Consider the following 15,999-nt stretch of genomic DNA (forward strand, 5'->3'; position numbering starts at 1 on the left):
TGAAAATGAATGCAGCCTTACAAAGTTTCCTAAAGGAATTAACTTCAAAGTAAAGCATCTGATTTGGAAAGGAGGGAATCTTTTCCACCCCCTAAATTCCAAACAAACCTACCTGGAAAATATCACTGGCACATTTCCTACACAGGTTGTGCTGACAGGGGAGAATGACCACGGGTTTCGTGAACATCTCTAAGCAGATGGGACAGATGAGTTGCTTCTCCAAGTTATCCATGGTCTGCTGCTCTTTGGAAAAAGACTTGTAATTCAAAGATGCACTCATCTCCTGGCCGTCCCTGTGTGCGCTGCCAGGGAAAGGGTGCTCCCAATGGTTCCTGCAAGTGTTTCCTGGAAATAATTCCAAGGATTGTGCGATCAAGTGTCCTTTACATTTCTTTTGGTAGAGGACATTATTTCAGGCCCCGGTTGAGAGTGGGTGCCGGAGCTGTTTTTAGCAGCTGAGGGGCACGTGACAGTGGGCTGACTTGTCCATATAAGCCAGTGACAGGAGGATGGATTCTGACAGGTGACAGAGAACAGAAGCCAACATTCCTGCCCCAGGGAGTGAAGACAGTGGGTGGGAAGGAGGATTACAAACTCCATTTAGACGAGGTTGTGGGGAGAAGGAGTTGAAGCTGACAGTTGTCAACAACAAATGCAAACGTGCATGCCGAGTCACTGAGCCATGGCCTCCGTGAGCCCTCAATAAGAACTTGGTTATGGGTTTCTCCAGGATCAGGTAGAACACAGCCCAAGAGTTTAACTGTACAATGAATGCCATTTCTGTCTTGAGAGTTTAGGAAACAAGTCGCCAAAAGTAGCATGATCACATTGTCTTAGGTGAAAACAAACAAAACATGTTTGAAAATCATTATCCTGGCTTCACAAGGGCAATCATCTAAAAACAGTTGAACAATATTAAATATTTCATCTTTGCGAGGGTTGCTGTCTGGGAAAAATTCTAATTTAAAAACTGATTTCAAATCTTTTCACCATAAAATTGCCCACAAAATAAAAAAAAAATTCCAAACACCAGCTGATAATCCAATTTTAAGTTGTATAATAAAACTCCGGTATGCTCTTTTCTCTTCCACACTGCTCTCCCTCCTCCCTAGCCCTCTTTCATCTTGTACCCTACCAACACCCCTACACACAGCGGAAAACATAAAGAAAATATGATAATCTTTAAAAATTTAGTTTGCAGTAATAACCAGCAATGGAGCAGTAATTGGCACATGGGATAGCAGACCCATTCTTTCATTTTGCCATATTGGGGGACAGATATTAGTGCCACTGCTGAGGTGAAAATGGAGTCCTGCTTGCCTTACAGTTGATTCTGACTCCTAGTGACCCTGTTTTATCAGGCAATGCTACTCATAGGGTTTTCATGGCCAATTTTTTTCAGAAGTGGGTGGCCAGTTTCTTCTTCCTAGTCTGTCTAGTCTGGAAGCTCCACTGAAACCTGTACACCGTGGGTGACCCTGCTGTATTTCACCATGGGTGAAATGCTGGGGGCATAGGCAGCCAGGTGGTGTGGTTCTCTGACTCGGAAAGGAACCCGGGCTGCAGTGGTGAGAGCACTGAACCTTAAGGGCTCGACCACGAGCGCCTGCTTCCATACCTGGGTTTTATCTGGTCTGAAATACCTACACCTGTTTGCATTTGCCTCTTCCTCCAAGTTGATTTTTTAAAGGATAGTTTTCCTGGTCATTTCTGATATTCTTGGTCTGCTCTTGAGTCATAAATATCAATTCTGATATTTGTCAGGATTTGGTGAAACAACTGTTTCATCAATATATGTCGTTTAAATATTTAAAATCAGATCAAAAATGAAAAAGAAATTCATGTCTCTTTTTTATGTGATGAATTTGCTGCTTTGTTTCTCCTTGATTTTAAAAACCTCAAACAATGAACACATTTGGTTAACGTAACCCCAGTGTGCTCTTAATTACCAGTAAAGAGTGGATTGGTGTGACTGGTTATGTGTGGTCTTAGTGCTGTGTGCACTGAGAGCTTATTGAGAATCTAATAAGCTCCATTAACTAATATGTTAACTTAATTAACTCAGTAAAAGAATGTCACCAATTCCCTTCTTCACTGTAGTTACTAAATAGATACTGAAAGGAACAACAACAGAAGCAAAGACCGTGAGGCCCAGGAGTGCTGGGAATACTCAGAGTGTAGGGTGCTTTGGGCTGGAGTGCAGAGCATGCTGCTGGCACATTGGTAGGCCATGAATACTGTTTTTAACACTTAATAAATTAGGCAATGGGAAGTCGTTAAAAGTTTCTCACAGCGAAATGTCTCCATGCGAGCTATGCATTGGATAGATGAATCGTGCAGTGGTGGTTGGGATAAATGAGAGTGAATGTGACCCGGCTAAAGACCAGATGGCAGGTTGTTGCCAACAGCCCGGGTAAGAGGTCACAACACCCTGGCACAGGGCAATGGCAGTGGGGAAGGAAAGGAGGATATGGACTCTGGGGTGGCTACGCAAGTAGAATCCACAGAGGTGACTCAGATGCCCTGAGTCTGAGCAACCACCGATGACGCAGCGAGAGGCTGCGCAGTGAGTCAGGAGACAGGCCTCTCCAGCCCCCATGTCCACCTTGCTTTGTGATCTTGGGAAAGTGACCTCACCTAGCTGGATTTCAGTTCTTTTATCTACAAGTGAGTGGGGTTCATAACTTAACTTAGCAGTATTGGTAGGAAAAAAACACTCTAAAACAGTATTAATTTTGACATTGAAAGTCTCAAATTCAATTATTTGATATAGAGTTGATCCCTATCCTCTCCTCTTTTTTACTCTCTGTTCCTTCTTGCTGTCTGCCTTTCACTTTTTCTTAGAACTGCCCTTGGAGGCTACACAGGAAAACAGCAAGAATCCCGTAGGAATAAGAGCCAAGTTGATGGATAATAATCACCTTCCCCTCCTCACACTCTTTTCTCCATTCCTTGCACCTCCCCACTCTCAGAGACCAGTAATCAATGGGGTGGGCATGCGAGTTGGGAGTGGGACATGGGAGTAGCACTCTGCTCTAGGGAGGAACCAAAAAATTTTAGTCTGCTCCCAAATCATTCACAGAGTCAGAGAGACGGAGAATTCTGGAACTGAATCAGAATTGAAGTCAACTTCAAGGCTCTGGGATTTGGAGTGGACCTGGGCCTCCATGGAGACCTGAAAACCAGCTCAGTCTCCTGAAGGTATCCTGGACTACATAGGAGTGGTGCACAACTTCCTCCCCGTCTCCTACCCTCGCCCTACTACACACTAGGACAGGCGGCTGAAACCAATCCGGGGCAGTTACCCAGGGAGCTGCCTTAGTTGGAAGCCCCGATTGCCTCTCATTCTTGAGTCCCACCAGACTGGGGCAGGCGTATGTTTAGACACATTGAGAAACTGAAGCAAAACCACCACTGTCCTCGCCTTGTCCAGCAGTTTCCCAATGCCCCAGATAAGTCAGAGGGGGCAAGATGGGTCCCTAAGAACCTGACTATACGCCCAACAGTGGACTTGGCACTGAGGGGCGATGATAGAAAGAGAAGACTTTTGAGCTCTTTCAGCCTCTAGCTACCGGACCAAACGGACCCAGACTTCAGGGGCCAGGGCATAGGAGTGAAATGTAGATCTCAGTGTGTTCTTTGTCTCATGAAGGGAGAAAATGAGGTTCTACATTCTGTTACTTTCAGTACTATACCATCACAACAAACATAATATGTAGAGTACCAATCACGTCTTAGAATAGGTCTGTGATAAGTATTATTATCTCCATTGAGCCGACTGTGGCTCAGTGAAGTTAAGCAGTTGCCCAGTGTCATATGGCTGTTAGTTGTGAAGCAGATTCCAAGACATATCTTTTGACTATAGAACCCATGACCTCATCCACTATGCTGGACCACACCCACGCTCTACAGCACATTGTCCATTAGAATTTTCTGCAATGACGTAAAGGTTCTATATCTGTGCTGTCCAACCTCTAGCTAATGAGTACTTGAAAGGTGTATTGTGCAACTCGGGACGTGAATTGTTAATTTTATTTAATTTAAACTTATGTTTAAATAACCATATGTGGCTAGTGATTACCATATTGGACAGTAGCCCTAGAACATGAGATATTAAAAAATCTTGGAGGAAAACTGGAATGTATATGAAGGATTCTCCAACAGGAACTGGGTCCCCCTCTTTTGGTGGATTTTGTACTTCCTAGTTAGGGTGATATACAACTCCTCTAACCCTAGAATAGTTAGAAAAGCAACATTAACTCTTCATTTAACTCTTGCAAAAAAACAAGAGAGCATTCTGGGAATAGAAGGCATTAGAAAAGTCCCAGGAAATCAGTGTCAGGAGTGCTACCCTTCTTGAGGATTCCAGAATGTCCTCAACATTTCATTTACCCATGTTCTGTCTCTTTAGCAAAGATAATTGCAAATCCAGCTACTTGAAAATAATCCAGGCTTAGCTCAAGAAACTAGCTGGTCATTCATCAAACGAAACAGAAGACATGGTCAGATGGACGGTGGAGCTCGAGGGAAGACAAAAAGAGATACAGTTTGAAGCAACGCACTGAGGCAGATAGAACGTAGCTTTGGTGGAAGAGAAAACAAGAGGAACTAGCTTCTGGATCAACCTCCAAGGTAGAGAGGAAGGCGAATTCTTCCTTCTTGTCCCCACCAGAAGTGAGAAAGTTGGTGGCTGACTAAATCATTAAACCAGGGAGAGAACACCAGATGATGTGGATGTGGAGGCAGAGAATTGGGGGTTGCTGAAGAAGGAGGTTTAGTTAGACTGGAACACTAGGGCATGAGTGGACTGAGACTTTCAGGTCAACTCCAGCACCAGTTAAATCTTCTCAAAATCACTTTAGTCCTATTCCAAAACAAAGGCCAACGCCTAACATTGTGCAGACCAGGTCCTCTTAAATTAAGACAATGAGGTTGTTAACTCTTTCCTGCAATAGCCATTTGTTAATCCATCCATCCATCCTCCCGCCCCCACCTTGATTAGTGAGGGCACCTTAGGTGACCAGTGGAAAGAAGTCAGCACTTCATTTGGGATTTAGATGAGCTGGTGTTCCAAGCGGCAGGCTCTGTTGATCAGTCCTGCCAGATATAACCCATCTGACCACAGCAGACACATGTAAAGTATGTTATTTCTTTTGGTATCCTGGAGCTCAGAGTGCGGTCCAAAAAAGCACTTTCTAACCATTATTTGGCTTATGAATTTGTCTCATAGAACAAATATACTTGAAAAAAGATATGTACTTGAAAAAAATATAATCCAGAACTCTCTTTCCAGTGAAAGGATTCTTGCAATCTTCTTACACCAAGCACTCAACTCATGACATCTACAAAATACTTAACATTTTCCTTCTGTCTACAATGTCACTCTTTTCAATTTAGCTGTCTATCTGGCAATAGGCAGCTTAGATATGTGATTTTAAAAATTTTAATGAAAAGAAACATTTTACAAAATCTAAAATAAAAAAGATACGAACTAACTTGAAAAGTACTTAACAGAAGCTAACACGGTGGCATTTCTTTCATTAGATAGTTTGCAAACTTCTGGCTGAAAGCTTTTTTTTCCCCACAATAATTATTCCTTCTCCAAATCTGTTGTTTATAAATTCTACTTCATCATAAATATCTCTGAGGAAATGTTAGAAAACTAACATATTGTACTTTCCTCTGAACACTTCTTGGCATAATTCATATACCAGAAATAAACAGCAACAGTCCCAACAAGTAGCAAATACTTTAGCCTAAGACTTTCCCAGTGGCTATGTCTGAACTCCTTACCTTGGCTCCAGGCCCTCCTTGACTTCGCCCTCAGTGCACACAATTCCCTCCATCTCCCCTCCATCCCAGCCTCCTCATTGATTTCTCTGAATTCACTCTTCCCTTCTGCAATCTATTTCTCATGTGTCACTCCCTATTTAAATCCCATTGATGGTCATATTACCCCTAGGATAAAGAATTAATCCTCACTGTGGTCCCTAAGGCCTGACATGCTCTGGATGAGCCATATATATGATTTAAAATTTTTAGTAGCCACATTAAAAAAATAGAAACAAATGAAATTAATTTTATTAATATATTTTATTTAACCCGAAAACATAACTATTAGCATTTCAATATGTAATCAATATTTTTAAAAATGAGATATCTGTGAATAGAAATAGTTTTACTTCTTCCTTTCCAATCTAGAGGTCTTTTACTTCATTTTCCTTACCTTATTGCCCTGGCTAGAAACCCCAGAACGGACATCCTAGCTTTGATCCTGATCTTAGGAAGAAAGCATTCATACTACTAAGTATAATGTTAGGTGGGTGTTTTTCATTGAGGCCCTTTATCAGAAGGGATAAACATCAGAAGTTCCCTTCCCTTCCAAGTTTGCTGACAGTTTTAAAATTCAGGAATGGATGTTGAATTTTGTCTAATGATTTTTTCTGAATCTACTGAAATGATCCTGTGGTTTTTCTTTTTTAGTCTGTTTACTATTACGAAACTATATTGACTTTTGAATATTGAACCAGTTTTGTATTCTTGGAATAAATCCCACTTGGTCATGAGGTATTTTGCTTTTTATATATTGTTGGACTTGGCTAAAATTTTGTTAAAAAGTTTTGCATCTATGTTCATGAAGGATATTTGTAGTTTTCTTTTCTTTTAATATCTTTGCCTGGTTTTAGGATCAGGGCTTCATAGAATAAGTTGGACAGTTCTCCTTCACTTTCTGGAAGTTTGTGTATAACTGGTATTATTTCTTCCTGAAATGTTTGGTAGAATTCACCACTGAAGCCATCTGGGCCTAGTGTTTTCTTTCTGAGAGAAACAAATGAGTTAATACATGTAAAGTAACTAGAACTGTGCTTGGTTTGTAGGAAGTGCTGAATAAATGTTAGTTAAGTTTTTCAATTCATCTATATTTTCAATTAAAAATAATAAATGTTTATTGCAGACTTTGGAAAATATTTTCAAATTTTAAGGAAGAAAAAAATCACAGTAATCCTACTATCCAAAGATCATTACTATTAACATTTTGATGCATTCTCCAGTCTTTTCTACAGATAATTTATGCTTGTTTATATTGTTATTGTTTATATTGCTCTGTACCTACTTTATTCACCTAGCATAAATGTTAATGATTATTAACATTTCTCGTGTCAGTAGAAGTTCTTAACAAATATAATTTCAACTGCTACACATATTCTATGGTCACACCATAATTTATTTAACCATCATTTTGTATTTTTAGAATTATTCTACTTTCCCTGGCAGGAGATCCAAGCACCTCTTTCCTGCACTTCCATATATACTTATATAAACACACATTCAGACCTTCAGAATATTCCCTCCAGGCCTTCCCTCTACGGTGTACTGACAACATACACTGGTAACAGCTAATGGTTACTGTGTGTTTACTACTACATGCCAGGTACTGTAATAAGGGCTTTACATGTTATATCTTAATTAAAAGTAGGTACCATTATTATCATTCCTATTTTACAAATGAGGAATTTGAAGCACCAAGATGTCAAGCAACTTGCCCAAGGTCACCCAGCTAGGGAATGGCAAAGACAAGAAAGGCCATCAGATTTCACAGCCCACATGACCATCCACTAAGCAATAGGGCCTCTCAGCTTATATCTTTAGACTTTTTGTATGAATTCCATTCCACACCTGAGTCGCTGATCCAGAGACATTGTTTGAGTTCTCGTCCAGCTCACCTGCCCCAAACATTGTTCTCTACCTAGATTTCGGGTGCTTTCCTTCCTGTTCCTTCAACTTATTACGCATTTCTTGCTCTTTTAGTCATTTATAGTTTCACTGCCAGCTCCTCTAGCCAGCCAGCTACAACATCCATAGCCCCAAACGAAAACTGGAACATAACATCTAATAAAAGGATTTTTTTCCCTACTTTGTAAAAAATGTATTGTAAAAAAATGATGATATATTTTAAGTGAATCACTATACTTTCAATTAAAAGACCTTATTGAAAAGAATAAAATGAGATAAAAATGGAGAATCCCCTAGAAAATGAAAGCTATACCAATGAAACACAGTAGGTTGTACACATTGGTAAAAAAAATGTACAGGTTGCCTAGAACCCTAAAATGGACATGGGATAAAAGAACTACCATTTATTAATCATAATCCTCAAAAAAGGTAATATCTGCCTTTGTCTAGAAGATTTATGTTTTGTGTTGAGAACTGTAGTATGGTTTCAACAGCTTTTTTATGGCTATATTCTAGAAAATTAGGATAGGGAGAACTTATTACCAGAAAAGCCTTTGTATGTGTTCTGCTCAACTTCTCAGTCTTTCAGTGAGTGTGTGTATGTGTGTTTGTTTTTGTCTTGTCTTTGTTTAACAAAATAGACTACACTCAAGGGCAGCCCTAGAGAGAGCTTTTCTCCAATTCATTCCCTTTCAGCCGTGGTCTCGAGTAACCCTCCACAGTTACTTCCCAGGAGGCAAATAGCATTAAAACCCTCCTCCGACAGCAAGCCTCCGGGTCTAGGGCCTTTCCCCACTTCCTCACCTCTCCTCAGGTACCCCTGGCTTTATTCTATCAGTGTGGGATCTGCCAGGAGCCGGCCACCCCACTCTAGGCAGTGGAGGTGGAGCAGAATAGTCCTGGCTTCCTCACCTCAACGTAAGTTTAGAGTAGCCTTTATCCACTTTTCCAAGTTCTCTTGGAACTCCTTTTCCAAGTTCTCTGTTTTTTGTTTTGTTTTTCTGTCAGATCCCCTTAATTATGGGTAGTCTAGCCGTAGATGGGTCCCTGGAAGTGCAGCCATCTATCACAAATCATAAAGGAGTCAGAGTGGCAACACATGCGACTGCAATCTGTCGCCACTTTTGGAGAGCAAAAGAACCAATTTCGTGCACCTCCCAAAGTAAATGGGTCTAAAATTTTAAAATTGGAAAAATGAACTCTGCCAGCACCCAGCATCCCTTGTCTGGGAAGTTTTACAGAGCCTCAAGTTCGCCTTATCCCTCTCTTGCCTGACGGCTGACTTTCTGCTCTTGCTCGAGTTGAATGAGAAGCGAAAGAAAAACTACCACCCGGGACGAGGATAGAAAAGACTGGAGGATGCGGGCATCGATCCCGCTACCTCTCGCATGCTAAGCGAGCGCTCTACCATTTGAGCTAATCCCCCACCGCTGGGCACGGCTACTTATCTCTTCCTCTAGAGAGAGGTCAGAGGCTTTGGAGGCGAAAAGAAACATTCTCGACCAGATTCTTGATTTTTGCTTCATGGCTAAAGCCGAAGTAACAAAACGCACGCGCCTCTCCTTCGAGCCGGAATCGAACCAGCGACCTAAGGATGGCCGCAGACAGGCATCTACAGTCCTCCGCTCTACCAGCTGAGCTATCGAAGGGAGCGGAAATACGACGTGTCGACTCCTCTCCATAACTTCTAGTCATCCGCCAGGCTCCGTGTGCTTTCTACCGCGTCGCCCAGCTCCCCTGAGCACAGGCTCAGGCTCCTTCCCGCGGACTTCCCACCTCCTCTCGCAGCCGGAGCGAGCGCTCGCGTCGCCCAGCCCGCCCGGGGCTCTGAGGACAGGGTCCGAGGCCTGGCCCCGGGGAGCCGGCGGTTGGCCGGGACACGCCGCGTTGGCTTTCTCTGTGTGACTCGGGGGGCTGGGGAAACCTACAGCCGGTTTAGAAACAAACCGAAGCCCGAGACCCCGCAGCCGCCGCGCCCAGCGCACACTCCGCAGCGCTTGGAGCTTGGACAGCACGTCCCCGCTTCCGGGATTCGCAAAGCATTTCACCCGAGGGAAGTTACCATAAGCCAGAACTGGAGCGAAGGGGCAGCAATTCCCACTGTTCTTCAGAATGTAATCTGTACTAGAGAAGGGTGCCGAGGAAAGGACCATAAATCACAGGAAGTAGGGGGCAAAAGAGTGCGCGTGTCTCCTTCGAGCCGGAATCGAACCAGCGACCTAAGGATGTCTTTCAGTCAGGGTGCCAACTACAGTCCTCCGCTCTACCAGCTGAGCTATCGAAGGGACAGCCAGGCGACGCTGCCCCCTCCCGAGATTCAATACAAAAGAACCACGAGGCGCCCAACCGTTAGCCAGAAATCGAACTGAGCATGCGTAATGTGGGGGTGGGGGGAGTGAGTTAAGGAGAGTCTGTGCCTCCGTGTTATTTTACGCGTGCGCAGAAAGAGAACCTATCTCGGGCTCGCGCGAGCCTGACTGGCCCGGAAAGGGCCCCCAACTCGAGTGTCCAGGGCTGGTGGTGCCCAGACTCAGCCACTCCGGCGCCACCCCCGCATGCCTGTCGCACTTTTCCTTAACTACCCAGTGTTGCGGGGTGGCCGTCGGGTGTGGCCCCATCGCTTTGTAATCTATATATCCCCCCAATTTCTCTTGGTGTCAGGGGCCAGTGGCGCAATGGATAACGCGTCTGACTACGGATCAGAAGATTGTAGGTTCGACTCCTGCCTGGCTCGGTTTCTCTTTTGTGTTTTTTTGTCATTTTTCTAAAACCAGAGATGATTACTTCCTCAGGGTTCTCCAAACCACAAACGCCAAGAGTAACTTACTGCCCTTGGAGCTCCGAGTCGTGGTGCGGCTTTCCCAAGGCCGCCCCGTCAAACTCGCGAGATGTCAGGAGGTTCGCGGGCTCTAGCGGGACGCGCGTGCCCGCCGCGCGCGAGGGCGCTGCGGCCGTGGGCGGGGCGGCTCCGGGGGCAGAGGCGCTGGGGGCCCGGCTCTCGGGCTCCAGGTGGGGAGCGGGGCCGGGGAGCCGCAGGGAGGCCCGCCGTTCCCGGGACCCGGCCGGTTACAACCCGGCGCTGCGTCTACCGCAGCTCAGTCCGTCGGGGCTTGTAAGATGTTTGAAGACGTTACAGTCACTAAGTCACTAAAGAAACTGCCCCCCCCCCCAACATCCTCCACAACGCAGAGGAGGAAAATTAAGGTTATTTACGGTGTTTGTTTGATCCAGTTCCTGTTTTACACTGCATTTTAACAAAGGTGTTGAGCCCCTCGGTTGTAAGCACTGCATAAAAACTGTCTGATGACTTGCTTCTGCCCTCAAGGTCTTTTAACCAAGAGGGCATAATGCTGGTTTGAGCAAACTGAGTTATTTTGAAGTTATTAATCTGTTTGTGGAGAGGAGTTGAGAATTATTTCTTAAATCTCCCCAAGTAAGATAGCAATTCTCAAAAGTAAAAGCCTTAATAAAATGTGAAGTTTGGAAAGAGATAAGTTAGGGAAGAGAAAATGTAAAGTTAGGGAAAAGGGCTATTTTTTAAGGGGGAAAACTGTTTTCTTAAGCCCACACAAAAATGGTTAAAAGCTAAAACTTTAGGGGAGGGGGGGGCGGGCAAACACTATTTGAACAAAATGATGGTGAGTTTTATTTTTGTTTCCTAGTAAACATGTTGCATTTTTCATATGTAACATGCTGATATCTGAAAATTTTAAAAATATTACTTTTGTGGGAAGTTGGGGAGATATGTTGCATCCCTCCCCCCAAGTTTGTGGGCAGAACCTTGTAAACTGGGCTAAAAGGAAAGAGCCTCCTTCTTATTCGTACCTTCTCCTCATTTTACAAAGTTGGCAAATAAGGCATTTATTATCTGCACAGGTCACTGTCATGGCCATCATTGCACTGTGGCAGAAATTCTGGTCCATTGGTGTATCCCCTTCTTGGTGCACTCTCTTCCCCAACAGCCAGCCAGACCAGAGTAACACGTTTGAAGTGGGCCGAGATGGTGCATGATTTCTGGCTCTCTTACTTGTCACAGAAATTCACATAGAGCTAAGGTAAGCAAGAAAGACATTTATTATAATGAAACAGGGGTGTTGCAGGGAAACCAAGGACAGAAGGTAACTGGGCCTCCTTATGGTTTTTCTCTCAGTGCCTTGTGGCTCCTCTCTATGCTTCCCTAGTACAGGCAGTTGGAAACATGGTGCTGTCCCCTGCCCTAGTCATTCCTGACCTTTATCCCTCACAGGCTACTGCTATAGATTGAATGTTTGTGTTCCCCCAAAATTCATATGTTGAAAATCTAATGCCCAAGGTGACCTATTAGGAAGTGGGGTATGTGGGAGGTGATTGGGTCATGAGTGTGGAGCCCTTATCAGGGATTAGTGCCCTTATAAAAGAGGCCCCAGAGAGATCCCTCCTCCCTTCCACTACGTGAGGACGCAGTGAGAAGTTCCCAGTCTGCAACCCAGAAGAGGGCCTTCGTGGAAACTGATCGTGCAGGCACCCTGATCTTGGACTTCCAGCCTCCAGAATTGTGAGAAATAAATTTCTATTGTTTATAAGCCACCCAGTCTGTGGTATTTTGTTATAGCAGCCTGAATGGACCACGACATCAATCAACCAAAGACTCAAACTTTTCTTTCTCAGTCCTGACTGCAAAACTCTTCATTGTTCTGGCCTCAGTTAGATGCTCACCCCCACCCCTGAAATGTGTCTAGGGGTAAGGATTACATGCAGCCAGGAGGGCTGGCTCACCTCTAGCCATATGATTGGGCAGATATGATTGCATCTCCTCCTTCCTAGGATCCTAATGAAAAAATAATAAAGATATACAAAAAGAAAAAAGCATATTGCAGCATGGAAAAGAACAGTAGGTACAATCAGTAAACCTGAGATTTTACGTGATTTCTGGGATGTAGAAAGCAAATGGGATTGTATAGACATATACCCCAGAATGGAGAAAACCGTAGCTAAGACTACACATTCTAGAAGCTAGCAGAGACAGAACTATTCTCCCTGTGGAGCTCCCAAGAGGTTCCAGGTACAGAGGCAGCAGCACAAAGGTCAGAGACCCACAATGTTGTGCAGCTGCTACTGCATTTGTTCCCAGCTGGGGACATGGGAGAACTGCTTAAGCAGAGCAGATTTGCCTGGGAGGAGCCCGTGGGGTGAATACAGGGCTGGGGAGAGAGGCAGAGTAGAGCCTAATAACGACAGACATGGGGAGAAAGAAAGGCCACCCCACGCCACTCTCAGAGTGAGACCCTCCTTGAGTTGGCAGTTCGAGGGATCTTGGGCCAGCATGGCTGTTTCCTCTCATGCACCGTTAATGAAAAAGCCTGCTTGTCCCCAAGACCCAGCCATTTTACAGATACAAATCAGTGTAGTCCATTCTTCATGAGTGTGAAAAAATATCTACTAGACGTTTGAGAGGAAACAGCAAAACAACTTAAAAAATATTCAAGTCCAAGATGAACAAACAAAATAACTGACCCAGGAGGAAACAGACATAATGCAAGGAATAATACAGAACTATTTTGTTTAAATGCTAATTTATACCCTCAGGGACATCCAAGAGGATATTGCAGCAATAAAAACCAGAACAAGGTGATATGAAAAGGAGCAATGAGAGAATAATTGAGTTCTTGGAAACTTAAAGTGTGATTGCTAAGTTGACAAATAATATATTGGTCATGGCTAAAGATCAAATTTGGAGATATAGAAGATAAAATGGAAACTATCTCCCAGGACACCAGAATAGAGAGAGCAAAAAATATAAAAGTAAAGGCAGAGAGGAAAAACCCAGAAGACACAATCGCTATCTAGTCAGAGTTCCAGAAAGAGAAAGCAGAGACAATACAGGGAAAGGAATGAAAGAAAGACATTAGTCATCAGATCGAAAAGGCCATCGAAGTAGGATGAATAGAAAAACAACCATGCCTGGACACAGCCTAGTGAAATTTAAAAGCATTGAAAATAAAGATAAAACCCTAACAGCTTTCAGAGATGGGGACAAAAAGAAAAAAACAAATAAAAAACAGGCTGGGTACATAGGAATGAGAGTCAGATTATGATGAGACTTCTCATCAGCAATACTGGATACTAGTAGACAGAGCAAGACCTGTGGGGTCAAAGTTCTGTGCGGAAATAATATTGAACCTAGAATTGTATAACCAATCAAAGCAGCAATCACATATGAGAACAAATAGATAGTCCACACTTGCAAGGTCTCGTAAAGTTTAGATCCCATGATTCCTTTCTGAAACATATAAAAAATAAATAAACATTACCTAAGGATGTTATACTGATTGAGTTCTCCAGGAAGAATGAGAGTACAACATTTTTCTGGAGAGTAATATCTGTGAATGGAAAGGGGTAGGACACAGGATTGGGTAGGAATAACATTTAGACAGTGATGCAGACCTGACACAGTCTCTGCCAGCCCCCCTGGTAGCTGCAGAGCAAAGATTTCTCTTTAGAGGAGTCCTGAGTTGAGCAGAAATGGTCAGGTCCTCTTATAACCACCTGCCTCAGTCATTGGGCAGAAGCTGATAACTTTGGCTGGAAAGTTGAGGGAGACCCTGAAGGAATTGACACCTGGAGGCTCTCAGTTAACTATCCTTCTTGCAGCTGGGCAGTGGGTCCTTTCTTGAAAGGCAATCTAGCAGCAAATCTCTGTGTCTGCCACAGATGTACTTCAGCAAAACAAGAATCCAAGAAAGGAATACTCAGGATTTAAGAAAAAAGGGAACAAATCCAGGAACTCAAAATAAATCCCAGGTTAATAGTGATGCAACAAGCAAAGAAGCAATCAGGACAAATTAGGAAAAAGCAAAAAAGGTCAGAGGGCTCTGGGAGATAATCTTTGAAGAAGGAAGTGCGTTCTTTTACAACAGTAATGTGCTATGGACCAGGAAGACCTTAGTGATATGATAAAGGCATGCCCCTTTTCTCAAAAAGCAAACCAAAGATAATTAGGAATTTCTTAAAAAAAAAACACAAATCACTTTATAAATAACTCTGTCCAAATATAAGGCAAACTGAAATCTGGCACAATTTTAAGAAATTCATGGCATGTGTTACGGGCTAACTTGTATTCCCCCCCAACTTCTAAATTCTTACATTGAAGCCCTGGCCTCCAGTACCCCAGTATAGGATGTGACTGTATTTGGAGACAGGGCTTTAAAGAGGTAATCAAATTAAAATGGAGTCGTTAGGTTGGGCCCTCATCCAATCTCACTAGCGTCTTTATAAGAAGAGATTAGGATGCAGAAAGAGAGAGAGAGACACCAGACATGCATGGAGAGACGACCATGTGAACACACAGCGAGAAGGCACCCATCTGCAAGCCAAGGAGAGAGGCTTAGAAGAAATCAAACCTGCTGACATCTTGATCTTGGACCCCTGGCCTCCACAACTGTGGAAAGTAAATTTCTATTGTTTAAGCCACCCAGTCTGTGGTATTTTGTTATGGTAGCCCTAGCAAACTAATACAGGGATGGTGAAGAAAGAGAAATTTACTTTCTTTTCTGCATTCTTTGGGATTATTTGCATTTTTATTTAACCATATGCAAGTTATTTTATATAACATGTGTGGGACAGATAGTCTCATAATTGTCATTTAATTCAGCATCTAATAAAAATTGCTTAAAAATGAAGGAACTGATGCCCAAAGATGTGAAATGGCTTACCTTCAGTAACAGAGTTGAGCAATGGCAGATGAGATCTCAGATCTCCTGAGTCACCAGGCAGGAGTCTTTCCTTGGCACTACTTGGTCTCCCTGTCCCCAGTTGGACACGTGAGTTACAGAGACTGGAGTGCCGGACTGCTTCATGGGAGGAAGGAGGTTGAAAGGCAGATGATGGTCAAGGTCAGATGATGACCAAGACACTGGGAGTAGCAAAGTGTTCCATTAATTAAAGTGAACTCTCTTCTCACTTCTAGAACCCAAAGATCAAATCCCTAAAATTTGTTAACAATGGCGCTCTACAAAAATTATGTGAAGATACTCTGGGATCTGAAGAAAAAAGCCATTGTTCAATGTGAAAAATACCTTACACATAGGCACATGAAAGAACTTTCAAGATCTTCCTTTCAGTTGAGGAAAGCATTCTACAGGCCAGGAGGATCTACCAAAAAAAGCTGAATAATTTCTTCAGGATGACCCTCCAGATTGAGGGAGTAGGGCTAAACTCAAGTTTACTGATTCCTCACCCATGGCGTTCCATAAGTATGTATATCTCCAAGAAGGATATTTGTGAGAG

At 43.3% G+C, this 15,999-nt stretch overlaps 1 protein-coding gene and 4 non-coding genes across 9 annotated transcripts in view; 1 reads left to right on the plus strand and 4 right to left on the minus strand.

Moving 5' to 3' along the window:
- TRIM55 (tripartite motif containing 55) overlaps positions 1-280 on the minus strand; it is a 67,990-nt gene extending 67,710 nt beyond the window's left edge. For all 5 annotated transcript variants that reach the window (XM_087420502.1, XM_087420501.1, XM_087420503.1 and 2 more), the window contains exon 1: positions 113-280. In XM_087420502.1, coding sequence (XP_087276628.1) covers positions 113-280 — 168 coding nt within the window. The remainder of the gene's footprint in view (positions 1-112) is intronic.
- Positions 281-9,087: 8,807 nt separating this feature from the next.
- TRNAA-AGC (transfer RNA alanine (anticodon AGC)) lies at positions 9,088-9,160 on the minus strand. Its single transcript has one exon. It is a non-coding gene; the product is annotated as a tRNA-Ala (tRNA).
- A 134-nt stretch (positions 9,161-9,294) lies between these two features.
- Positions 9,295-9,383, minus strand: TRNAY-GUA (transfer RNA tyrosine (anticodon GUA)). Its single transcript is given in 2 exon segments — positions 9,295-9,330; positions 9,347-9,383. It is a non-coding gene; the product is annotated as a tRNA-Tyr (tRNA).
- A 542-nt stretch (positions 9,384-9,925) lies between these two features.
- TRNAY-GUA (transfer RNA tyrosine (anticodon GUA)) lies at positions 9,926-10,019 on the minus strand. Its single transcript has 2 exons — positions 9,983-10,019; positions 9,926-9,961 (listed from the first exon to the last, which is right to left on the minus strand). It is a non-coding gene; the product is annotated as a tRNA-Tyr (tRNA).
- Positions 10,020-10,395: 376 nt separating this feature from the next.
- TRNAR-ACG (transfer RNA arginine (anticodon ACG)) lies at positions 10,396-10,468 on the plus strand. Its single transcript has one exon. It is a non-coding gene; the product is annotated as a tRNA-Arg (tRNA).
- Positions 10,469-15,999: the final 5,531 nt, after the last annotated feature.

Source organism: Ceratotherium simum, chromosome 31 (genome assembly GCF_057802395.1).
Source record: "Ceratotherium simum simum isolate JZ-2026a chromosome 31, ASM5780239v1, whole genome shotgun sequence".
In the NCBI taxonomy this organism is placed as follows: Eukaryota; Metazoa; Chordata; class Mammalia; order Perissodactyla; family Rhinocerotidae; genus Ceratotherium; species Ceratotherium simum.